The sequence below is a fragment of the Octopus bimaculoides genome, chromosome 10, assembly GCF_046866305.1.
Source record: "Octopus bimaculoides isolate indiv1 chromosome 10, ASM4686630v1, whole genome shotgun sequence".
NCBI lineage: Eukaryota > Metazoa > Mollusca > Cephalopoda > Octopoda > Octopodidae > Octopus > Octopus bimaculoides.
This window is the reverse complement of record NC_142937.1, coordinates 45,422,033-45,448,970: the sequence shown is the minus strand read 5'-3', so window position 1 is coordinate 45,448,970 and position 26,938 is coordinate 45,422,033. Positions and strand designations below refer to the sequence as shown.

The 26,938-nt window shown below is 36.3% G+C and overlaps 1 protein-coding gene across 1 annotated transcript; it reads left to right on the top strand.

Annotated features, from left to right (window-relative positions):
* Window positions 1–1,569: 1,569 nt before the first annotated feature.
* LOC106867848 (protein LTV1 homolog) lies at window positions 1,570–26,597 on the top strand. Its single transcript, XM_014912887.3, has 11 exons — window positions 1,570–1,696; window positions 6,140–6,268; window positions 8,172–8,321; window positions 9,724–9,823; window positions 10,729–10,846; window positions 13,724–13,937; window positions 16,374–16,501; window positions 18,166–18,290; window positions 20,643–20,695; window positions 23,543–23,728; window positions 26,441–26,597. Exons 1-11 carry the CDS (start codon window positions 1,694–1,696, stop codon window positions 26,552–26,554), a joined length of 1,320 nt encoding a protein of 439 aa, XP_014768373.1. The 5' UTR covers window positions 1,570–1,693; the 3' UTR covers window positions 26,555–26,597.
* Window positions 26,598–26,938: the final 341 nt, after the last annotated feature.

Below are 26,938 nucleotides of genomic sequence, written 5' to 3'. Positions count from 1 at the left end.
ATGTTTTCCTGGGTCTACCTCTATACCGGATTCCTTCAACTGTTTGGGAATGGCACTTCTTCACACATCTTTCCTCACCCATCCGTAGTACATGACCGTACCAGCGCAAACGTCTCTCTTGCACGCCACATCCAATGCTTCTTATGTCAAGCATTTCTCTCAGGGCGCTTACACTCTGTCGTGTGTGCACACTGACATTACATATCCAGTGGATCATGCTAGCTCCATTTCTTTCGAGCCTATGCATGTCCTCCGCAGTCACGGCCCATGTTTCACTGCTGTGAAGCATGGCAGTTTGCACACATGCATCGTACAATCTACCTTTCACTCTGAGCGAGAGGCCCTTTGTCACCAGTAGGGGTAGAAACTGTCTGAACTTTGCCCAGGCAATTCTTATTCTAGTGGTAACACTCTGAGCATTCACCCCCATTACAGACTTGGTCACCTAGGTAGTGGAAGCTATAAGCTACTTCTAGTTTCTCCCACTGGTGGGTGATGGAATCTGTTTTCTGAGCATCTGTGGTGTTTATTGCCCCTGTGCATCTGCTGCACACGAAAGCTATCTTCTCGGTTAATCCTTTGATGTTGCTGCACCTCTTGTGTCCATAGCTTACACTGGGTACATCTTATAGAGTTTCTACTTACACCTTTTCTACAGATCGAGCAGGGCCACCTACCTGAGGGGGTGTGTGATGAGTTCGCCTTCCTACTTATTAGAACTTTGGTCTTTGCTACATTGACTCTAAGGCCTTTTGATTCTAAGCCTTACTTCCACACCCGGAATTTCTTTTCTAGTTCCGGTAGTGATTCTGCTATGAGGGCCAGGTCATCAGCGTAGAGGAGCTCTCAGGATCAACCCGTCTTGAATTCCTCTGTTATTGCCCGGAGGACTACTTCTACCTGGAATTCTTCACTATACTCATTGCCAATCCTAACCTTACTAACAGCCTCTCTGTATAGCCCTTATTAACCATTCATCAATCTCCAGTTTCCGCATTGCCCACCAGATAAGGGATTGGGGGACCTTGTCAAAGACTTTCTCCAAGTCCACAAAAGCTAAGTATAGGGGTTTATCTTTAGCTAGACATTAAATGTTGAAGATTTTATGTGTGTGTGTGTATGTGTGTGTGTTTGTGTGTGTGTGTGTGTGTGTGTGGTAGCAGCTGAAGGAGGCATAACAAAAGCATGACAAATTGCAACATTTGTTGTATATACTATATATTTAGTATTTAAGTTACAATGCATGAAACTCTTGGCCCTCGAGACACTGTATGACGTCTGCCAATTCTTGTTAAAACACACACACACACATGTATTACATAGGACTAAGGGCTAAATTGCAAAACGCCTCAAACATTCCTTTTACATTCGAATTTTTTTTTCTAATTCTCTATGTGCAAAATAAGTACTAATTTGAGATAGAAACGTTAACCCGGTCGACCTGTATGCGATGGGTACGTAGTTTGTGTTCTGACAGCGAGTCTGTTGCTATTTACTGTCACAGATTAGTGAGTTTAATGTCTGACCATTAATTTTTACATTGGAATTCTTAACAGTTAATTTATTCATAAAACTAATGAATCTATCCACACAGAACTAAATAAAGGGAGGTAAGTCACACGATCAGATCTCTAGAAATGAGATACAATTAGTTGCTTTTCCAGCACGTTGTTGATCTTAGCTTTACCCAAACATGGTAAGTAAACTTATTTAATATCATTTTACACCCGTTCTCATACTTTAATTGAATTTTATTTATCTCTCTAATTTAATATGTTAGTTAATATACATATGTAATTCTCTATGTTGTTAATCTGTTTATAGTATTGCAGCTTTAGACGTATCTTCTACCAAAAATTCTTCCTCGTACACGAATGTGTTATTTTTTTTTTTGAACTTTCATATTTATATAATCTTAATTTACTTTCAAATAAACATTTCATTTACTCATATTTCACTTTCTAATAAAGATCTGTTATAGTTTGTTGACAGTTTATCATTTTAGATGATTTCCTGATCCTCGACTTTTAGACACGTGTTCAGCGCCATCATCGTTCTTCGCCTTAGTAACTTTTCACAGTTTGTTCCTTCATTTAATGACATAGAAGCAAGTGTGCACATGTAGGTACGCCCACCTAATGCGATTATCAATAATATTCGTTTAATCGACTAAACCCTACACATGTCAGAAATAGTCGTGATTAAAAGTATTTCGAGGGGAAAAAAAAAAAAAAAAAGCGAACACCCTCATTGCTGGGAGTATCATTAATGTCTGGGGTATTAGGATTGTCTTTTATTCTGATAAGAGGTCAACTCTACGTCGTATTTATTCAACCCGTTAGAAATACCCCCACCCTCTCCGTTTTCTGCGGAAAAAAGTGCCCCCCCCCCGAAAACTGCGGGGAAAAAATTATCTACTACCGAAATCGAGTCTGGTGTGAAACTATAAATTTACTGAAATACCAGTCAAATCTTCGAATCGCACAATACTACCATACTATCTTTAGAACTGGAAGAACATTGAATAACCCTAGATATACTAATTATAACGGTTGATTATACCTTGAATGCTTTTGACTCTAGATTTGCTCGATCGGAACTAAAAGATAACATTCTAGACGACATCTCTTGTTCAAGTATCTCTCGATGTTTCCATATTGTCACAGTCTCCTTCCTCTCCTAATTGTAAACAATATCTGTAATAGGTGATAGAGAACCAGTTTAGGTTCTTTCACAATATTAACGCTTTAGTTGTTCTTTCATTCTTTTATGCACGGCAATTTTTCAAGAGTTTTTATAGTCGATTATGTCAATCTGGAAGTAAAAAGATGCAACCAAATGCCACAAGATTGTTAATATTGTTTACTCCCAGATCAGCCCTGATTGAACAAACCTATGTTCAAATACGTCCCAGTTGTGACCGTCCCTTCTTTATTTCAATATATATATATCTTCTCAATTAAATGTTGAATGAACTGGTGACATATGTATGTGTGTGTGTGTATGTATATATATATATATATATATATATATATATATACACATACATATATGACGAGGTAATTTTTGCCTCTTTTTATGGTGACAAAAGAGTTTATAAGACTGCAAAAAAGAAGTGCTCAAATGTAATTGAGACAGGGATGAAAAAACATTGATCAGAGAACAAACCTCAAATTCGAGTCAACAACTTCATACATAACACCATGCCTCCAAACATTTGATCATATATAAATATTACCATGGCCTTTCAACATATAAAGAATACATATATATAAAAAATATGGAAGATAAAAAATATATATGCAAATAAAAATACAGATATATAAAACAGCCTTTTAAGAAGGTATATATGGTTGACTAAAAATTCTAAAGCGTGTCATGCAACTAAAAATCTAAATAAAATAAAGTATCAACTGACTAAAAAGATTTTTCTTACTCCCCTCAAACAAAAAAATATATGTCAAAAAAGTTCATTTCATAAAAACCATGGTAGGTTGGAGTCCAGGAGTGTAAAAGAGTTCCACGAAATCAAGTCAAACACATCTATGGCCATTTCAGGAGTTCATTGCCGTGGTTCGATTACGAGTTAAGGTGCATCTCGGCAATGACCCCCTCATCAGGATGAACAGGAATCTCAAATTATTCGTTCACGGGAGTTACAACGCCGCATGGCTAACTAACTTAAAGATAATAATCCATCACAAGACCAGTCGAAATTTTCTAACAAAAGAAAAAAAAAATATCTCATTGCTAAACGTGCAAGTGACTGCTAATAATAGGAATTTTAACTATCCAGTTTCAAAACCCTGTAAAACTAAATATTTTTTACCACATCTAATTTTACTTCTATATATGTTCAGAAAAATAGAAGAAAACTTATGGTTGTAAAAAGGGATCACCTCTGTAAATTTATGTAATGTTTTAGGCCCCTTACACACAACTTACACTTGTTATTAACTCTAAAATAAGGGGCCCTCGAGATAACAGACCTTTCAAGAGAATAACTCTTTTTATTCCTCTTTAAACCATGTATATAAGAGGCAAGTGTAGTGTAGTTACAATATTTTAAATTCAAAAACGAATTCATGTGGGCTCTATACCTAGCCTTAAAATTGACAGTACTGCCTATGTAAAACCTATCCAAATTACCCTCCTCTTTAACAACGCATTTATATATGGCATTAGTAGTCAGACAGAATCCGTTAAGGGGACATAATGTAGGGTTTCTACAGTTACAAGATTTACCAGAACCACCCATATCCCTATTACTAATACTAACATTACTTATCTGGCTTCCCACATTCTTTTTTTCAGATATCTCATTACGGGGGGTTGATAAGGCCAGTGGAAGTAAATGGTTTGTAATACTAACCTTAGGCTTATTAGAACTTACATGCCCAATACCAGGGTTACCAACAGAGGAATACTTCCAGTGGACTCGCCCATTTAATTTGTTTCTATTAATAGAAGCAATAATGGAGGCCAAATTTGGCATTATTGAGTAAGAAAATTTGATGGAGGATTTATTTACAGATGCTGTAGTATTTATGATTCTTAGGGAAGTTCTCCTTCAGAATCTTAAAAAACAATTTGGGCAAATTTCTTATCCTAAGAGAAAAAGTGGGTGCAAACCATATGACTTCCCGTATTCTAGAATGTGAGCTCTTGGTCTTACTCATCTCCTCACTGCCACTATTTTGCTTCCAGTATCTATTCCTAACATCTTTATATACATATGTAACTGATGGCTTATATTGGTTGCAATAAAAAATGCATTACATTTCTCTCGACTTTCCGTGACATGGTCAGGCGGTAGACCAGCCATTTTGTTCTTAAATTTCGCGTTAGGTATATATGAGATTTTAGTTTTGAAGCCACTTGATTTTAGAGCGTTGTTGTATACTGGTGCATGTTGATCAAAAATCTCTTTACTTGTGGACACGTTAGAGATTCTGCAGCCCTCTGCCAATTACGCTCGTTGTAGGAGATGAGAGTCTCCCTTGCTGCTAAAATTACATCAACATCCAAACTAGAGATATTCGCAAATTTCTGAGCGAAAATCAAAGCCTTATTTAGCAATACAGGGGATATGGAATTGTAATAATTTGAGATATCAAATTGGATAAAGTCTAAATTTGGCTTATCAGTAAAGGAGTCAAATCATAAGATAACGTCCACAGTAAAGTTTCATAGGGGTAGCTGAACCTTATCCCTCACAACGGGAATAATCTGATGTATAATATATTTACTAATTCTGCCCAAATCAGACTTGGTTGGGCAGATTAATCTAATTGAAGGATTTGATAAAAAATCAGACTTATGGTCCTTCAAGAGACAATGGGGAGTTTTTGGAGCATAAGGTTGAGTTCTATCAAGTAGGCCCAAACTAGAGATGATATCTAGATGAGTGTCATTAATCTCATCCAAAGCAGTTTTGCTTGCATGTTTATATCCAGAATTAAGCTCTTTCAGGATCAAGTCATTATAAAAACTCGGCGGTACAGAATAAATATTCCTGGTCTTATCAGATAGGATGTGCAAATCTGGAGATGATTTCATTGTAGAGACTTTCTCAGACAGGAGTTTGTGGAAAGGATTTGTGTATCTGGAAAACTTCAGCCGTTAAATCATACTCATAAGCTCATTTTCAAAATTCACAAGAACTGGGTTGGATGGTGGATTTCTATAAGTTTTGACGTTATAGTTGTTTTTCCCACCTTAAGATTTAATTCCATTCCTATTATTACTATCCTTTCTGTTATTTTTCAAATCAAAGAAGGCATGCCATCTTAGCCTGTTGATAAACTCGGTGGTACATATATATGTACCTTTAAGGTATGGGGATATTTTTAGTCGAAAAACCCAAACAATGTTTATTCATAATGCAGTCTATATGAAGTACTCAACGAGCAAATGTGTGTATATATATATATATATATATATATATATATATATATATATATATATATATATATAAACAAACGCACATACATTTTACATTACCATTGTTTTCTTTGTTACTTTTTTCAAATTTCTTTTATAATACAAAGATCTTTTATAAAAGTGACAGGTTTGAATTTATCTGTAGCTTACATGTATATTTTTTAATAAAACAGTTTGATTTGAAATTTCTTTTTAGCCTAGACGCAAGACGAAATTCATCGACAAAAAGAATGCAGTTACTTTCCATCTTGTGCATCGAAGTCAACAAGATCCTATGCTTGTGTCTGAAGATGCTTCTCATTTTGTACTACTGCCTTCTGGTAGGGTAAGTTTCAATTTCATTATTTTCTTTTCTTACTGGTTCATTGATTTCAGGATTTTTTTAATGCTTTATTTTAAATGAAGTTTTGTTAGAGAATTGAACTAGTAACCATAAAGTTGAGAGTTCATGGAGCATGAACTCTGTGCTCTGTTTCTGACAAATGCACTTAACTTTCCCTAATTAATTGCACAGTCTGAAAATAGGTGCTGTGAGAGAGAACAATTCACCATGCTCAAGTGGCTCTTATTTGATCTAGTGCTCAGATCAAATTTTATTGTGAGTCATAAGGAGCCAAAGTTAGAAATTATTTTGGTTATTTTTCCTTGAGTGAGTATTTGAATAGATTTTTATAATTTTCTGATGGCCTGAACCATTATGGATCATTATTTGTTTGGTATCAGTCTTTTAAGGAAGACATAAATTCTAGAAAAAAAAAGTGATTTGCTGGTTTCAGTCATTGGAATGTAACAATGCTGGGTCATTCCATTGAAAAAAGTATACAATTATATTGACCTCAATATTTAAATCTGGTATTTATTCTATCAGTTACTTTTGCTGAGCTGCTAAGTGATAGGGCTGTAAACAAAATAATACTGGTTATCGAGCGGCAAGCCAAGTAAGATCGTTGCCAGTGCCCCTGGACTGGTTCTTGTGCGGGTGGCACATGAGATGCACCATTTTGAGCGTGGCCGTTGCCAGTACCGCCTGACTGGCTCCTGTAGGATTTTCGAGCGAGATCGTTGCCAGTGCCCCTGGACTGGCTTGTGCGGGTGGCACATAAAAGACACCATTTCGAGCGTGGCCGTTTTCGTGCGGGTGACACGTAAAAGCACCCACTACACTCTCTGAGTGGTTGGCGTTAGGAAGGGCATCCAGCTGTAGAAACTCTGCCAAATCGGACTGGAGCCTGGTGTTGCCATCCGGTTTCACCAGTCCTCAGTCAAATCGTCCAACCCATGCTAGCATGGAAAGCGGACGTTAAACGATGATGATGATGATGATGATCGAGCAGTAAACAGGAGAAACAAGCACAGCAAAGATGCCTGCACATGCACAGTTTCCATTGTACCAGATTCACTCTCGAGAGCATTTGTTAGCCCAAGGTTGTAGCAGAAGATACTTGTCTGAGTTACTGTGGAACAAGACTGAACCCAAATTGGATTTCAAAGTGGACTTCTTAAGTACACAATCATGCCTGTACCTGGTTGTACTTTAAATATAAATATAAACTTATATGTGGCTTATAAAATATTGAGTCTATATTGTGCGAGAGTACGACACCTCTTGGCGAGAATGAACTGGACCACAACATAAATAGTAGCGGTCTGAGTAAGTGAAGTAGTTTGTGCTAGTTCCACAGTTTGTGCTAGTTCCACAGTTTGTGCTAGTTCCACAGTTTGTGCTAGTTCCACAGTTTGTGCTAGTTCCACAGTTTGTGCTAGTTCCACAGTTTGTGCTAGTTCCACAGTTCGTGCTAGTTCCACAGTTCGTGCTAGTTCCACAGTTCGTGCTAGTTCCACAGTTCGTGCTAGTTCCACAGTTCGTGCTAGTTCCACAGTTCGTGCTAGTTCCACAGTTCGTGCTAGTTCCATAGTTCGTGTGTTGATAGTCCAAAGTTGGAGTTCAGAGTTAGTGTATTGGATTATTGGTTTTTAAAAGATTGTTATGTTCTGTGTGGTTACTGCCATTTGTTTTGATTATATTGTTATGACACTGTTGCAGTGTATTCATTTATCCATAAGGATATAACAGTCTTTCAGATACTCACTTTTAGTTCCCTTCCAGAAGAGTTATATCTTTTTGCATCCACACTTAATTTTTATATCAATGTATAAATATGCATTCTTTGTTCACCCCTAGATTAACTTTTGGAAAATTTAATGTAATTCTAACCTTTATTGTATAGAATAAGAAAGAGCAGCAATTGGAAGAACAAAGAAAATATGGCGTTTATTTTGAAGATGACTACAACTATCTGCAACATTTGAAGGAAGCAAATGAAACTTTGGAAATAGATGACACTGAAACATTTCAGATGATAAGCTCTGAGCCATATGTGAGTATTTTAAATAACTTCCAGTGGTCATCGTTAATTTATGATGTAAGTAAATGAAAAAATATTCTACTTGATTGTGAGTCTACACAGATAGATATAGATGGACTATACTTTTCACATTAGCAAAGAACTAAAGGATTTAACCCTTTTGTTGTTAACCCACTTGATGCTGCACCTGATTCTATGATACAAACTTACCATTTTAAAGTGATGCATATTAAAACCTATCAAAATTTTGTGTTAATCTATGTTCCAAACACCAGCTTAATAACATAGTCATTTTACTAAATTATTCTTCAGAATTATTTGAAACAAAGGCAGTGTTATTTCAATAACAATATGGTAACAAAAGGGTTAAATCTAGAATGGTAGAACAGGATATCATTTTGGAAGTTTGCCTAGGATGTGACACTGCTATAGTAGCTACCAGAGTGAAATAAAGACATCTATTATAATGGGTTTTATCATTATGAGATGTAAGACAATGTGGCTTTATAACTTTTGCCTAGCAGGAATAACTAATACATCTGTCATAAAGTTTATCTTCATGAGATATAGCATTATATCACAACATTTATCTGAGTGGAATAATTTAAGATGTTTGTTATTTATCTTCATTAGAAGTAACTTATGGTATGACTTTCTCATATTTACTGAAGAGGAATACTTTGTAATTTATATGATATTTATCACAATATTTACCCAAGATAATTAATGCATTTGTCATATGAAGGTTTATTTTTCATGTGATGTAACATATATGATATGACATTATCACTTTACCTGACTGGAATAATTAAGACATTTAATTGAATGAAGTTTATGTTTTTTAATTTATATGATATTTACTAAAGGAGAATAACTAAAATATCTGTTATAATGAGATTTACTTTTATGTGATGAATGCAGTTGTTAGTTTAAATGATAAATTTGGAAAGTATCAAATAACTCCTCATGCAGAATATTGGTAAGAGTTTCTGTGGTACTCAAATATTATGGTAGAATGAATGAATTTATGGTATGTACTACACTGTTATAGATGAGAACATCTCAGTGCTTACATAGTATCTTATTCTAAATAAACTATATTTTTTACACAATTCTATTTTCCTGTGTCAAACAGTGTACAATTACAATCTTGTACATATGCTAAGTGATTATTTTATCACTGCTGAAGCAAGTATGGCAAACACTATGCTTCATTGATGAAGTCATTATAAAGTGGAAATATATCCAGAATTATCTCCCATACTTCTCAGAACACAAAAATAATGTTAGTCATTAACTAGTAACTAATAGCTTTTGTTACTGCATAAATGTTTATAGTTTTTTTTTTTAAATACTACCTGCATTAAATATGCAACACTAGCTAAACTATATAAACTTACTCACTAAATTATAGAAAACTGCACCTGATGTAAAGCTACACCTGCCCTCAACTGTATTTAGCAGTGGTGTGGAGACTAAAGTTGGATTATTAAACAAAGCTGCTCCTCAGTCAGGTAAAAAATTTCTTTTATTTGTTGCAAAATAACATATTTTTACTAGTTTTTGTAAAGATTGGTTGTTAGTAGATTGTTGTTATTTTCTGAAGGTGGGACACACCCATAGTGCTTTCTATGTGAAAATGGGAATAACAAGATGAAGCTAGTGTAGTTGGTGTTGAATTTCAACTATTGCAGTTCAGCATTTAAAATATAAGCAAGAGTAATGTTATAAGTTGAGGATAGTGTTTTCTGGAGAGTGGAGAATGGGTAATGTGGAGGTCTGTTTGGCTAGAAGATACTGAGTGTGTGTGTGTGTGTGTTGGAACCTCCAAAGATCACTCAGCTATGAGTGGTGAGATTGCGATCATTTCTCCTGTCTACTGACTTTGTACTTTTGTAGACATGCAGAATACTTGAAAAGCAGTTATGATTTAGTGACAGGAAGAGTGTCTAGTTGTAAAATAATGCCTGAATAGCCATCTAATCCATGTTTATATGGAAAAAAAACAAGCATAAAATCAATGAATGAACAAAGTAATTTAAAAGTACCTTTAGCATTTTAAATATTGTTTTTCATTTTAATACCAAAGATGCTTATGACTCACACTGTATGTATATTTGTACATATGCACTCACATGCATGTATGTGTACATACACAAACACACATGCTTGTATATAATAAGTTTCTGTACAGTGTCTGTCTACCAATTTCATTCATAAAGTATTAGTATTAACTTGAGGCTATAGTTGAAAACACTTGTACAAGGTGCCATGCTGTGAGATCAAGTCTGAAACCACATGGCTGTGTAGTAAACTCCTTAGCCACAAAGCTATACCTGTCTGTGCCTAAATGCATTTACTTCCTGTCCTTGTTTATTTAATTCTCTACTAAACAAGATGTTCACATATTTCATTGCAGGACCCAAGGTGGATTGGGATCCAGATATTGTTGCAGCTCTTGATGAAGATTATAATTTTGAGGATCCTGAATGCGTTTTAGATGATGACTTTATGATGATGGCAAATAAAAAGGACAGGTGTGTGAATTTTTTTTATATTTCTCTATAATTTTAGTAGGCTGTACTCAAGACCGCATGTAGGCTAGTGTTGACATATTTAACCCTTTTGTTCCTATATTTCTAACCAAAATACACCCCTCATGAGTTTCAATTAAATTCTAAAATAATCATGAATTTAGACTAGTTTTATTAAACAACTGTAACTTTTTTACTTATCAACATATTAATGTGATATTTGGAACATAATTGAAGAAAGGGTTCTTAATCAATTCTATTGCATAACTTTTGTCTCAAAGTGACTCTAGTTACAGGTAAATCCAGATAAACTGAGCAAAATGTAAAAATATTAAAATTTTGTTTAAACATTACCATAGAAAATGAGTCATCAGCTAATATTCAATTGGTTATGCAACAACATTTTGATATAAAAGAATTGTGCACATCACTAGATTATCAGTTGAATTTAATGCTCAGAAGAACAGGTGTACCATAAAGGTAAAATGAACTGAAATACTGGAATTTATTTTTGAAGAAAACTAGAAAATTAAATACATCAACTAAATGAAATATACTCACACACATACATGAATACACAGGAACATATATAACAAAGATTTACAATAGAAATTAAATCAAAACTAGTCACTCACCTTACAAGCAAATTAAAACTACAGGTTAATTAAAATTACAGGTAAATCAAAATAAAAAGTAAAACTAAGTAAATTTGAAAAATATTTATACAATCTAATTATACATATATACAATATTCACACAATATTTCTATCATGGAAACTTGTAAAACATCCCACTCTACATACTGCAACCTTGCAGAATGCACATTGGAAAGACGTTTCAACTGGCTGTCCACTGGGAGTTTTTCTTTGTTGATGTAGATATTCATGGCACTGCCTTTTGCGACCCCCGATGTTTTGTAATTTATGTAGATCGGCTGAACTCAGAGGGATATCTCTCTGGCAGGCTTTGCTTTTCCTTCCTGCAGATATTTTTTTGGAGGAATAACCTGCCCTCAGCTGCATTGCTACTTCTGCTTGGAATTGCAGATGGTCACACCGCTTGCGAACCCCTCCTGATTTGGTATATAATATAAATGCATTTACAATGCTCATGTTTACTATATACCAAACCAGGTATTGCCACCATTTATTACCCAGTCTACCAACCGGATAATGACTCATCATCTGGTTCAGTTGATCCACACTGCCCATGTACCTGTTATAATCAAGGTTCACAAATGGGTGCCATTTTCATCTGCACAGGGTTGTGTACTGGTAGATAGAAAACGCACTGAGTTGACTCTGCTGGGTGGTTAGTGTTAGGAAGGGCATCCAGGCATAAAAACTGTGCCAAAACAGACACAGAAGCCTTGTGTAGTCTTCTACCTAGCCAGCTCCTGTCAACTGTTCAACCCATGCCAACATGGAAGGCAGACGTTAAACAATGATGATGATGATGAGTCTTTGCAATGTTGAATGTCTCATCAGCAGTGATTCTCAGTAATGGCAAATCTTAGCAAATGTAGCAGCCTTGTAAGTTCTGGCTGTGTGTGTACGTGTTGTTCATGCTTAACTCTTCAGCATTCAGATTACTCTGTCAAATGTAAAGCTTATTTATTCACATTGTTTTCAATTAATCATGCATTATCTTGTAGCTTTGAGATTTCAATGATGTGATTGTTTGTTTTGCGAATGACATTGTAGGTTAGCTGTGAGAGGCCAGATCCAGTGAGTTTGAACATAAAACAGAGAATATCTGGGTCGGATCTGACTGGATAATGTTTTCTCGATATTCATAGTCGTTATGCCTTTGTACTGTTCAGAAGATATGATTGATATGGACACATTGGAGAATGCTTTCAAGATAAAATATGTTAGCACTAACTATCTGTTGCTTTGTATGTGGTTAATGTCACTGAATCATTTAATTTCTTAACAGTTCTCTTTTCCTATGCTAAAAAATATAATCTTATGGATTTATTTAGTAATTCTTTCATCATTACTTAGACAAGCATGATGAAAGATATGCTTCACTGATGACATCTTAATAAGACTTGAGCATGTGTGGCTGTGTGGAAAGAAGCTTTCTTCCCAACCACATGGTTCCAGGTTCAGTCTCACTGCTTGGCACCTTGGGCAAGTGTCTTTTACAGCCTTGGGCTAACCAAAACCTTGTGAGTGGATTTGGTAGACAGAAACTGAAAGAAGCCTGTCGTGTATATCATCATCATCATCATCATCGTTTAACGTCCGCCTTCCATGCTAGCATGGGTTGGACGATTTGACTGAGGACTGGTGAAACCGGATGGCAACACCAGGCTCCAATCTAATTTGGCAGAGTTTCTACAGCTGGATGCCCTTCTTAATGCCAACCACTCAGAGAGTGTAGTGGGTGCTTTTACGTGTCACCGGCATGAAGGCCAGTCAGGCGGTACTGGCAACGGCCACGCTCGAAATGGTGTCTTTTATGTGCCACCCACACAAAAGCCAGTCCAGAGGCACTGGCAACATGTGTGTGTGTCTTTGTGTCTGTTTGCCCCCCCCCCCCACTGCTTGACAACTGGTGTTGGTGTGTTTACATCCCCCCTAACTTAGTGATTCAGCAAAAGGGACTGATAGAATAAGCACTAGACTTAAAAAATAAGTCCTGGGGTCGATTTGTTTGACTAAAACCCTTCAAGGTGGTGCTCCAGCATGGCTGCAGTCAAATGACTGAAACAATGGAATAAAAGAATGTCAGGAGTTGTCGACCATATTTGTTTGGAAAAGGAAAATAATATTAGATGCAGGTGTAGCTGTGTGGTTAAGTTTGTGTAAGAAATCGATGATGTTTATAATTTCAGTATGAGTTAATTTGATATTTTTTTCTTTTCTATTAAAGTGAAGATGAGGATAGCTCAGACGAAGATGATTCAGATGAGAGTGGTTCAGATATTTCTTCTAATCTTGGAGATATATCTGGATCTGATGCACATTCTGATGATGATTATTTCATGGAAGAAGAAACCAAATCTCATTTCACGAATTACTCAATGACATCATCAGTGGTGCCAAGAAGTGAAGCACTGAAGGACATTGATGATCAATTTGAAAAGGTAAGTTATTTATTTGTTTTGAAATGTCTGATTTTTTTTCCTCTTTAATCAGAAGAGAAGACAGGACTTATGATTTTACACAGGACCTATTAAACTGTGGGGAGGGAAGGAGAAAGGTATCCTCAAACTGGTGACCTAACCTGAATGTTTGCCACAGAGTTGGCCCCTCTAAAGGTACCCAAAGTTTCAGGTAATAGTGTTAAACAAAGTAATGGATTAAGTCCATCCAAGTTGGCCATGATGGGATTTGAACTCAGAACACAAAGAACCAGAACAAATATTGTAAGGCAGCTGGTCCACTGTTCTTAAAGCTCTACCAATTCATTGTTTTGGATTGATATGTTTTTTAACAGCTCCCAAAAGGATGAAAAGGTAAAGGGGATGAATATGATATCATCTCTTTTAATTATCATTTTAACATCCACTTCTCCATGCTCTCATTGACCAGACAGAGTTTATTGAGATAGATTTTCTATGGTGGGACACCTCACTAACCTTGTTTCAAAGTAAGGTAATATTTCTCCATGGCCAGACATGTTTTTGCAGAATATTGGAAATGAAGGACACTGCTTGTATGACATTGACAATCATTTTACAACTATCACATAATATGAAGACAAGAAACAAACATACACACACACTCACATTTAGACATATATGATGGGCTTCTTTGAATTTCTATCCATGAAATCTATTCAGCTCGGGTTATAGTAGAAGACACTAGCCAAAACTGCCATATTGTGGGACTGAACTCAGAACCATGTGGTTGGGAAGCAAACTTCTTACTACACTACCACTGTTGCACCTATGTTCATATTTAAATTAAAACATGATTTGAATTTGGTTTAAGTTATTTGACTAACAACATTGAGATGGCATTGAGTTGAGTTTTGTATTATGATAAAATGATTATCATTGAAGAATTCATTGTCCTAGGTACCTGTTGCTGATACTGATTAATTTACGAGACAGATAATGTGGTAATTGTTTTATCCTCACCAATATATTTTGTCTTAAGGACTGGTCTGACATCTTTGCCAGTTGACAGATATAAGTTTATCAAACTGCTGTCTCCATGTGGTTGACTTTTGACACTATGAGTTAGAATCTTATTTCATTCCTATCATTTCTATTCTTGTTCCACCATGATTAAGGGCCATGAAACCAAAATATCAATATGTATGCCACCTTTAAAAAAATAAATTCTTGATGGCTTCTTAACACAGTGGTTTTTTAATACAAGCCTTCTAAATTTTTTATGTCAGAAACTTATGTGCTTACTATAGAAAAAAATGTAAAGATTACTACAGAAAGAAATCATGAGCTTGCTATAGAAAGAAATGTAAAGTTTTGTTATTTTACTAAATACATCCAAAATCTTGTGAACTGAAACCAGCATATTTCTTGTACTTTGAAACATTCACTATGCATGACACCAGCAGAATTTGAACTCAGTGTGTAAGAGCTGGTAACTAAATACTACAAGTTCCAACAGGCACAAGATCAAAAGGGAACCATCTATTCTATTTAATCAGCCTATTACTTGACTGACCATTTAAAAAAAAAATCAGTCCCTGAGCAATTAAAGTAAAGTCAGTTGTGTAGGATTTGAACTACATTGCAGTGGGGTTCTAAGTTTAAATTTACTAGAATTGACTTATATAAGGATCATCATCATTGTCGCCGTTTAACGTCCGCTTTCCATGCTAGCATAAGTTGGACGATTTGACTGAGGACTGGTGAACCAGATAGCTACACCAGGTCCAATCTGATTTGGCAGAGCTTCTACAACTGGATGCCCTTCCTAACGCCAACCACTCCAAGAGTGTAGTGGGTGCTTTTACGTGCCACCGGCACGAGGGCCAGTCAGGCGGTACTGGCAACAGCCATGCTCGAAATGGTGTATTTTACGTGCCACCTGCACAAGAGCCAGTCCATCGGCACTAGCAACGCACTTTTATAATTATTAAGTTCATACTTACATGAATACAATATTTTTGCATGAACCAACAAAGGAGCCTCTTTATGGTTGCTGAACCTGTTAGAAAATAGTCAGTTTTCTCTCAAATTGCACTTTTTTAACATCTTAAAAAGTAACAAAACTTTGGATAATGTAGTCCTAGGTGCATTCTCTCTGAAAAATAATAACAGACAAAGTGTTGAGCATTGAAATACCTTTGATCATAGGCTTGCACAATCAGAACTGTTCTAGAGCTAAACAACAATGCTATTTTGCTTAGTTATGAGGTTTGAGATTTATAAGGTAAAGGAAAAATGAAATTGTAGATGTTCATTCATTCATTCTTTTTCATAGGATATAAACTTATTCTGTGAAATGTTTTCAACTATGAATTGAAACCAGGAACTTGGCAATAATATAGGGTGTTACTAATAGTTTTTCGGATACCTTAAAAATTTTGCATCAATATTTTTCAGTTCTTTGAGCAGTATGAGGACACTGAAATTGGAGCATTAGATATGGACGACATTGAAGGCAATATGGATGTGAAAAGTGAAGTGATGTCTAAGATGATTGCGAAATACCAAGAGAGCAAGATGCCACAGTAAGTGGACAATGTTATTGATTTACCTTTTGAAAATACTGTCATAATTTTATTTTTGATTTGTTCTTGAGAGGTATATTATCAAGAATTGGTATAAATTTTGTAAACTCAAGTGAATACAATAATTGTTTCTGACATAGGCACAAAGGTGAGATTTGTGGGAAAGGAATAGTTGATTATATCAGTTCCAGTACTTAACTGGGTACTTTGTTTTTATCAAACTTAAAGGGATGAAAGGCAAAGTTGACCTTTATTGATTGCTTGAACTAAAAATGTAAAGAGCTGGAACAATTGTTGATAGGCATTCTGTCTAATGCTCTAATGATTCTGTCAACTGGTAACCTTCAAGTGAATATAGGTTAGGTTAAGGTCTGTCTTGAGCCTATCGGCTCATTTGTTTGGGTTGGAGTATATCCCAGTTTCCGTGGTATACAAGAGCACAAGATTCTTTTCTGAATGGGTCACCAGTTTATTATAAGGTTAATCCTAGCTACAGCTGCTGCTCAATTCAATTGAGGAGACTGGAGCAGCAGATAAATTTCCTTATTCAAGTCACAACGTACCTCTTAGTCCAGGCATTGAACTCACTACCTTTCAATTATGAGTCCAACACATTAACCATTAAGCTGCATGTCTTCACACACACTGAAGATAATCATTTTCTAATTTAAGTGCAACGCTAGCAATTTTAAGAGGAGTGTTGTGTTAGTCTACAGCATTAATCCTCAGTACATAATTGGTAGCCCTGGAAAGATGGAAAGCAGAGTTCATCTTGGCAGAATTTGAACTTTAAATGTATAAGAGCTGAAAGAAATATTGTTGGATGACACTTTGAGCAAGTGTTTTCTACTCCAGCTTCGTGTTGACCAATGCCTCGTGTGAAATTGGTAGATGGAAACTGTACTGAAGCACTTTATGCACATATAAGGACATCCAGCCATAAAAACCCAGGGAGAAACGAAACTTATAAGGAAAATGTGGTCATCTGATCCATCTAGGAGAGCAGAAATGACTCATCTAAACCATGTCAGCATGGAAACTTGACATAAAGCAAAGATGATGATGATGTGTGGACATGTGTGTTTGTGTTAGCCTGTCTTTGCTTGACATCACTTTGGTAGTGGTGGTGTTTATGTCTCAAAATAGTCCAGTAATGGTTCAGTGTGTGAAGACAGAATAAAGCATCTTGGTTGAACACAAAATAAGGTTTGGTACTGAAAAGGACATCTAGCCCTAGAATATTGCCTCTAGCAGATTGGTCCGTTCTGAGCCTAGAAAAAGAGGACAAAAACAATGATGTTGATGAGTTTGGCAAGGGAGAATATAGTGCCAAAAACAGAATAGTACTTAGCTCTCAAAATACATACATGACACAGTTAGCTTACTTACACTGAGGTGTGTCATCATATTAACTAAGAAAATCGAATATTCATTAGATTGAATTGTCTTTCATCAACTTATTAATTATTTTATGTCAGAGATGTGGGATGTTGAAGAGTCAATAACCAATTACATAAACATACACAAATGATGTGTGCGGATATTCTTATTGTGAGCTATTGAATACACACTCAGTTTGTTTTTAGCTTTATAAAATTTTTAGTATTTTTAAGAAAATATTTTTTTCCCTTTTATAAATTGTATTTTTCATTTGCAATTTTCAGAAATCTTGATGAAGTTTTAAAAAATACATCTCTCGATGTTAACAATCTGAATTTGTCATCTGAAAGTGAAGGAGAAATTGAGGTTGAGGAGAAAACTGAAAAATGGGATTGTGAATCTATTCTCAGTAAGTAACTGATACAGCATTCTTCAAAACAATTTGACACTTATTCAGTTTCTGTCTTCTGCTTTTTCCAGTCTTCTCCTTTCATCTCTCTTCTTTCATATATCTTCTGCTTTTGCCTGTCTTCTACTTGTCTTTCTTCCACTGTTTCTTTTCTGTTTTTTGTCTTCTGGTTTCTGTCATATTTTAGTCCATGATTTTGCAGTCCACATTATGATTGAACCAGAAAGGTGATTTCTTTCATAATCTGAAACTTTCTCTGATATCAACCTCTTCATATGACTGAGGAAGCGAATTATGTACTCCTGTTATACATTTCATATTAAACACCAGGAAATATCAGAGTCTTAGTTAAATTAATCTTGTCACTTTTGGCAAAACAAAGATGCAGTCAGTCACTGCACATATCAAGAAAACAACACTCTTCCCTCCTAAATATGAACAGCTTGCAAGTAGAACTCCTTCAACATCAATATTGTAGTTATTCATATTCTCTCTCTCTCCTATTCTCTTGTTCCTTTCTCATCTCTCTTATCCCTTCCTCTACCATTCTCTCCTATTATGTTATACACTTATTCTTCTCATTAACCTATCCAGTGTTTTCTTTTATTCTCTCATCTCATTTGCCCTAACCCTTTCACTTGTGTCTTTTGCTCATCTTTCTCCTCTGTCTTTCAATAGTTAACTAGCCATAGCTATCAAAGTGAAATGTCACTATATTAAGATATAATAATCTTTCTCTCCATGTTGATTCTTATATATGCACATTGCATCAAATTTGGAAGAGGGGGGTGTGTAGTTGATTATATCAAAACCCGTACTTTACTGTTCCTTTATTTTATCACACTTGAAAGATAAAAGCAAAGTTGACCTCAACATAATTTGAACTTGGAATGTAAAAAGCTATAATTAAATACAGAAAAGTATTTTGCTTGATGCCCTACTAATTCTGCCAATTTACTGCTCTGTTACACTTACTGGGTCATCCCATAAATAATGCGTTTTCTTTATACTTATTTTATTTTTTCAAAATTAAGATAAATGAAGTTCTTTTTTAATCTAAAATATACTCTCCTTCATTTTCTACAATGCTCTTCCATCTATCTGGTGGACTTGCAAGGCCCCTCTTCCAAAATTCACTTGTCCGTGATCAAAAATACTCCTCCAGTACTGTTCTGACCACATCTACAGAATTCATATTTTTTTCTGTCCAAATGATTTTGAAGACTACAGAATAAATGATAATTAGATGGGGCAATGTCATCCTCACTGTATGTGGCCGAGCGTTATCCTGATGGAAGAACACCTTTTGTTTTGAAACCAAACATGATTGTTTTTCTTCTAGTGCTGACTTAAGCCACTCAAGCTGCTTGCAGTAGATCTCCTTTGTTATCTTTTGGTTTGGGTTTAAAAGTTCAAAGTGGACTAAATCTTCCATATCTCACCAAACAGATAACAACACTTTACATGGGTGAAGACCTTCTGTAGTCTGGGGTGCTGGTGTTTTTCCTTTCCCTACCCACTGTCTTCAGTGCTTGTCATTTTTATAGAGAACCTATTTCTTGTCACCAGTTACTATTTGGTCCAAAAAAAGGTTCATTTCTGAGATGTGACAGCAGAGAAGAGTACACATTCACTCTCTGCACGTGATTAGACTCGGAAAGTATGTGAGGAACCCATTGACCAAATTTGCTGACTTTTCTAATGGTACGCAAGTGTCAATGAATGGTTGAATGACAAATTGAAGCTTCTCTGTTAGTTCTTCAACAGTTATGATGGGATTTTGTTCAACCAGGGTTTGCAGGATGTCCTCGTCGAGCTCCACAGATCTTCCAGGACGAGGTTTCTCTTCTAGGCTGTAGTTTCCGGCTTGGAATTTCTGGAACCACTATTGACACTGGCTTACGCTTATTGTCCGATCCCCATATACTGCATTAATATTCCTCCCACTTTCTGTTGCGTTGTGGCCTTTATTGAACTCACAAAGCAAAATATGCTGAATATGCTCCTTTGTCACTTCCATTATAGCTTTGAAAAAATAACTGTTAAAATCGAACTGCACTCTTCAAAACTTCCACTAAGAATGAGGACAAGGTAAAATTACTACCTGCTTTTATAGCAAGTTGATGCAAGTAGTTTATCTTGTCCCCATCCAAGTTTTAGTTTAAGCAATTGAAAAAACTGCATTATTAATGGGATGACCCAATATATAACTGATAATATGTTAAAACATATTGTAATATATAAGATGTTAACTCTCTCAGTCCCCAGTCTCTCATTGTTGGTATTACATGTTATATTAGAAGTATTGTATGATATTGTAACAATCGTTCACTTCTTGATTTATCAATGCAGGTACATATTCCAACTTGTACAACCATCCAAAACTGATATTAGAACCAAAGAAGGTAAATTACCATTTCTACTCTTGTGTGTGTAGCTATATGTGAGAGAGAAACAATTTGAAATAAAACTGCAGTTTAACCCTTACAAATTTATAACTATATAGTACATAAATATGATTTAATCATGCTGCCATGGCACACAAATTAGTGTAGTCATTGCAGCTAAGTACTGATTTGCATTTGATTTAAATAATTATTTGCAATAAGTTCTCTCTTGGGACAGAAAAATGTGGGGTGGGATACTTGGCCTGTGATGTGTGGCCAATGAAGCATGAAATAAGTCACAACAGTATCCTATATTTTCTGTGTCGAAAGAGATTTACAAGATGTATCCCTGTCTCTTTAAAGTTCCACAGTGAAAGGCTTAAAAGCTTTAAAGCTACTTAAAAGTAGTTTTCTAATATTAATTATTTAAATGCATGGCTCATAGGCACAAGTATGGCTGTGTGTTTAAAAAGTTCACTTCGAAATCATGGTTTTAGGTTCAGTCTTACTGTGCAGCACCTTGGTCAAGTATTTCTAATATAGTTCAAGGCCAATCAAATCCTTGTGAAGGGAATAGGTAGATGGAAATGGAAACAAGTCTGTCATTCATTCATTTGTGTTATTCCCATTTTCTCAAGTTAGCATGGGTTAAGCAGTATAATATTTAGGCATTATTTTACAGTCAGATGCCCTTCTTGTCACTCTTTGTTTTTTTTTTTTTTTGTTTTTCAAGCAACCAATCTCTTGTTTCACCTGTCTTTGACATATTTGCCAGTTGACAGATATGAATTTATCAAACTGCTGTTTCCATGTGGTTGACTTTGACACCAAGAATTTGAATCTTATTTTATCCCTATCATTTCTATTCTTGTTCCACCATGATTAAAGATAATAGGATGTGATTTGAGGGCAGTTTGGCTATTATTTTAGGTTGAGTGATCACATATCAACTCCCTCATTGGCTTGTTGGATAACTTGTTACTGTATGTTGCAAGCAAGCAACAACTGTGTATAATTGATAAACAAACATTAGCTGGAGTTTTGAAATTTCAAGCTCTACCATTGACTGTTATTTCTTGTGGAGAGAATCCTTGTACTTGAGTTAACCAATCATTTCAAATTGTCTTGTTATTTGATCCAGACCTTTGTTCTAAATGGAGGCAGATATATGAAGACTGTGATGCAACAGCCATCACATACAACCTGTGTTCAGGACCTAGTTAAATTTAGCATCTAATAGAGGAATTCACCACTATGTGGACTTCCCATCTATGATTTCCATCTAAAGATATATGAACATTTTACTTGAATTGTGGTAAATGGCTTTATTTAAATGTTGTAGCCATGGAGGAGACACTCTTCTCCATGTGTGACTAATATTTGATCTACCTTGAGCAATATGTCATGTATTGCCTTGGGCCCTCTCTACTGTTGAAGGAGTTATTGGGATGCTATCATGACATATGGCATGGCTTGGGCAATTTTAAACCATCATTCTTCAGATCTCACCACAGTTGGTTTCTTCTAGAGAGAGAGAGAGACAGACAGACAGAGGAATTAATCCCAATACATAACCGGTACATTGCTTATTGATTTTCAAAAAGATAAAGGCAAAATGACCTTGGCAGTATTTGAACTGAGCTCAGAGGGTCAGGATGAATACTATGAAGTGACCTATCTGATGCTGAAATGAATCGGTCAGTTTGCTGCTTTGGTTGCATTGTATAGGCTGGATTTAAGCCTCTCTGTAGGAAACCCATTTTAGCATATAAGATAGTGTTTTTGAATCTTTCTGAGGATGACAGCTCACTTTCATTTAACTAAAAATGGGTCAACACACTATGAATATTCTTGTTTTAAAAAATTGAACATCATGTATCCTTAAAATAGAATGGAATAATATTTATGCTTGTGTGTGATAATAGGTATCTATTATTAAAGTAGCTAATTAATTTTCATCTTTTACTTGTTTTAATCATTGAACTGCAGCCATCGTGAGGCACTGTTTTGAAGGGTTTAGTTGAACAAATTGACCCCACTAATTATTTTAAGTCTGGTACTTATTCTGTTGGTCTTTTTTGCTGAGCCACTAAGTTCTGGAGATATAAACAAGCCCACACTAATTAATAAGCTGTAGTGAAAAACACACACCCACAAATATGCATATGCGTATGTGCACACACACACACACACACACACACACACACACACACACACACACACACACACACACACACACACACACACACACACACACACACACACACACACACACACACACACACACACACACACACACACACGCGCGACAGATTTCCACACAAGTTCTGCTTACCAAATTCTCTTACAAGGTATTCATTGGTCCAGGGCTATAATTGAAGATACTTGCTTGAGGGAAATTACACAAACTTGTCCAATGAACCCAAAACTAATGGTTGCTTACCAAACTTCTTAACCAGACATCTATGCTTGCACTTAAAATGTTTAATTTGAATCTATAAATGTGAAAAAAATCAGAGATAAAGTATTCTGACATTGGACAATTTGGATATGTTTGTGTTGTTTTGTGATATAAAGCACTGGTATAAGAAGCTGCAAAATCACCAGTCTTATCAGATTAACTTTCTAAAACATCCCCATGCCACATAAATGTACCCATGCTGGTGTCACATAAAAGTGACCAGTACATTCTGTAAAGTGGTTGGTATTAGAACCCATGCCAAAAGGACAAATGGAGATGGCCAACTCCTGTCAAACAGCCCAACCCATGCCAGCATAGAGAATGGACATCGATGACGATGATGATGATGATTGGATTAACAATGAAGTCTTTTATTTCTTATATATATCTGCATCTCTATTCAGGAACGGAAAATTAAATTAAACAAAATGGGTATTCCTGAAGAAGTTTTCTATACACGTGGAATTAAATTAAAAGACCTTGAAGATGACACAACTGCCTCTGTAATGTCTGTAAGTACCGTGAGAAATAAGAATGAGAGTAAAGAAGATAAAAGGGAACGAAAGACAACCATTAAAGCTCAAAGAAAAGTAAGTTTTCAATTAAATGTAAAAACTATTTTGTTATGTTGTTCTTCTGTCTTGTCATTATAAAGTATTTCATTCTTGCTAATATTGTTGTTGTTGGCACTCTGTCACTTATGACGTCGAGGGTTCCAGTTGATCCGATCAACGGAACAGCCTGCTTGTGAAATTAACGTGCAAGTGGCTGAGCACTCCACAGACACGTGTTCCCTTAACGTAATTCTCGGGGATATTCAGCATGACACAGTGTGACAAGGCTGGCCCTTTGAAATACAGGTACAACAGAAACAGGAAGAAAGAGTGAGAGAAAGTTGTGGTGAAAGAGTACAGCAGGGTTCACCACCATCCCCTGCCGGAGCCTTGTGAAGCTTTAGGTGTTTTCACTCAATAAACACTCACAATGCCTGGTCTGGGAATCGAAACCGTGATCCTATGACCGCGAGTCCGCTGCCCTAATCACTGGGCCATTGCGCCTCCACCTTGCTAATATATATATATAGCAATATGTAAAGGTAAGATCCAAGGATCAAAGTGTAGAAACTTAGTAAGCTTTGAGTAGTCCATAGAAGGTATAAAAACAACTTCCAGGAACAATAGTTGTTTATTGACGTAGAAGGTTGTAAATTTTCCCCATATCGAAGTTTGATAAGCTGAAAAAAGTTATTTTATAGTTCACAGTTAGCAACTAGGATTGCTGTGTATGCAAATAAAAATCCAACATGGGATCACTTGATGACAATGCAACCTTCATTTGATTAAGGTATCTTTGGCCTGACGAGGAGCTAGCAGATTACCCCTTATTTGAATAATTACTACTTCCGAGGTTCTGCTAGCTATGAAACATATTAAGCCTAGATTTTATCTACTCCATTCCCTAAATTTGGATCTCTGTCCAGCTAGCTGCCATGATTAACTGCTAGCTCCAAAAGTTTTTTTCTATTCTCTCTCTCTTTATTTTCTCGTGTTCCTTTCTGTTGAAGAGTATAGGCTCGAAACGTAAAAGACTTTATCACCTTCCTGAGTGTTAAACTAATACACCTGTTTGTTGTTTATACACCTATCTTCGTCTTTTGTTTTTCTGTAAATTTCAACTATATATATATATATATATATATATATATATATATATATATATATATATATTCAAGCGAGGTTGTTGCCAGTGCTGCTGGACTGGCTCCCTTGCAGGTGGCACGTAAAAAACACCTTTTTGAACGTGGCTGTTGCAAGTACTGTGTGACTGACCTTCGTGCCGGTGGCACGTAAAAGCACCCACTACATTATTGGAGTGGTTGGCATTAGGAAGGGTATCCAGCTGTAGAAACTCTGCCAGATCAGATTGGAGCCTGGTGCAGCCTTCTGGCCTGCCAGTCCTCAGTCAAATTGTCCAACCCATGGTATCATGGATAGCGGATGTTAAACGATGATGATGATATCATCATCATCATCATTCTTTAATGTCCGTTGTTCATGTTGGTATGGGTTGGACAGTTTGACCAGGGCTAGCAAGCTGCACCAGATTCCAGTCTGATTTGGTATGATTTCTACAGCTGGATGCCGTTCCTAACGCCAACCACTCTGAGAGTGGAATGGGTGCTTTTACGTGCCACCAGCATGGGTGCCTTTTGTGCGACTCCAGTATCTGCAACAACTGTGATTTTACCTGGCTTGATGGGTCTTCTCAAGCATGACATAATGTCAAAGGTCTCAGTCATTGCTTCCATGAGGCCCAACACTTGAAAGGAGCTCAGCCATTTTGCCTCTGTGAGGCCCAAAGCTCAAAAGGTGCTTTTTATGTGCCACCAGTACGGGTGCCAGTTACATGACACCAGCATCATTCACGACTATGATTACACTTGGCTTAATGGGTCTTCCCAAGCACAGCATATCGCTAAAGGCCTCAGTCACTAGTCATTGCCTCTGTGGGGCCCAAAGTTCAAAGATCATGTTTCACCACCTTGTTGTGTGTCTTCCTGGGTCTACCTCTACCACAGGTTCCCTCCATATATATAGCTGCAGGAGAAATACCTAGCCAAAGATAAACCTCTGTACCTGGCTTTCGTTGACATGGAGAGAGCCTTTGACAGGGTCCCCCGATCCCTTATCTGGTGGTCAATGAGGAAACTAGGGATAGATGAATGGTGAGTGAGAGCTGTGCAAGCCATGTACAGGAACGCTGTCAGTAAGGTGTGGGTTGGCAACGAGAACAGTGAAGAATTCCGGGTAGAGGTAGGGGTCCACCAAGGTTTAGTCCTCAACCCCCTCCTATTTATCATAGTCCTCCAGGCAACAACAGAGGAATTCAAGACAGGATGCCCCTGGGAGCTCCTCTATGCTGATGACCTTGCTCTAATTGCTGAGTCACTATCAGAATTAGAGTAGAAGTTTCAGGTGTGGAAGCAAGGATTAGAATCGAATGGCCTTAGAGTCAACCTAACTAAAACAAAAGTCCTAATAAATAGGAAGGCAGACAAACCACAAATCCCTTCAGGTAGATGGCTCTGCTCAGGCTGTAGAAAAGGCATAGATAGAAACTCCATGTACCCAGTGTAAGCAATCTACACATAAGAAGTGCAGCAATATCAAAGTAAACAGTAATAGTGGTGGTCAGTCCCTCAACTTTATATTGTGCAGTCCCTGAGCTTTATATTGTGGTTGGAGGAGGATATGATTTCTGAACTCTGAATAAAAAATGTTTAATTCTGTTTTGTATTTCAGGAGAGAAGAATAGAAAAGAAACTAAACCAACAGGCATTTAAAGAGGCTAAACGGAAACGAGAGGCAGAAGTAATAGCCATGCAGAAAAATATGAAATCTGTTAGCATAGCTTAATATGTTTTTGTAAGTTTGTAAATAAATTGTTGATTAATTTGAATCTAGTTCAGATGTTTTTAATTATTGTGACAAATTGTATTACTGTTTGGGTTGAATTAGAAGATTTAGTTTCTGAAATGGTAAGTCCATCTAGAGTTATACTGTTGTGATTTTGTGATCCATGGTACTTTAGTCATTGTATGTGGAAATAGATTTTTTTCTTTTTGATCCTTTAGCATTCAGATTACTCTGTCAAATGTAATATTTGTTTATTCACATAGTTTTGAATTGGTCATGCATTATCTCATAGGCTTAAGTATTTGAGCATTGCCCTGCCAACCATGCTTGGTGCTTGGAGATCCTGAAAAGAGCCATGGGCATTGGCCTTCGTTCCTAAGTAAT

Excerpts from the sequence above, each read along its gene's own strand:
- LOC106867848 (XM_014912887.3), top strand. Across the intron at positions 9,824-10,728 it reads CAAAGCTGCTCCTCAGTCAG|GACCCAAGGTGGATTGGGAT; the intron begins GTAAAAAATTTC and ends ATTTCATTGCAG. Across the intron at positions 10,847-13,723 it reads ATGGCAAATAAAAAGGACAG|TGAAGATGAGGATAGCTCAG; the intron begins GTGTGTGAATTT and ends TTTCTATTAAAG.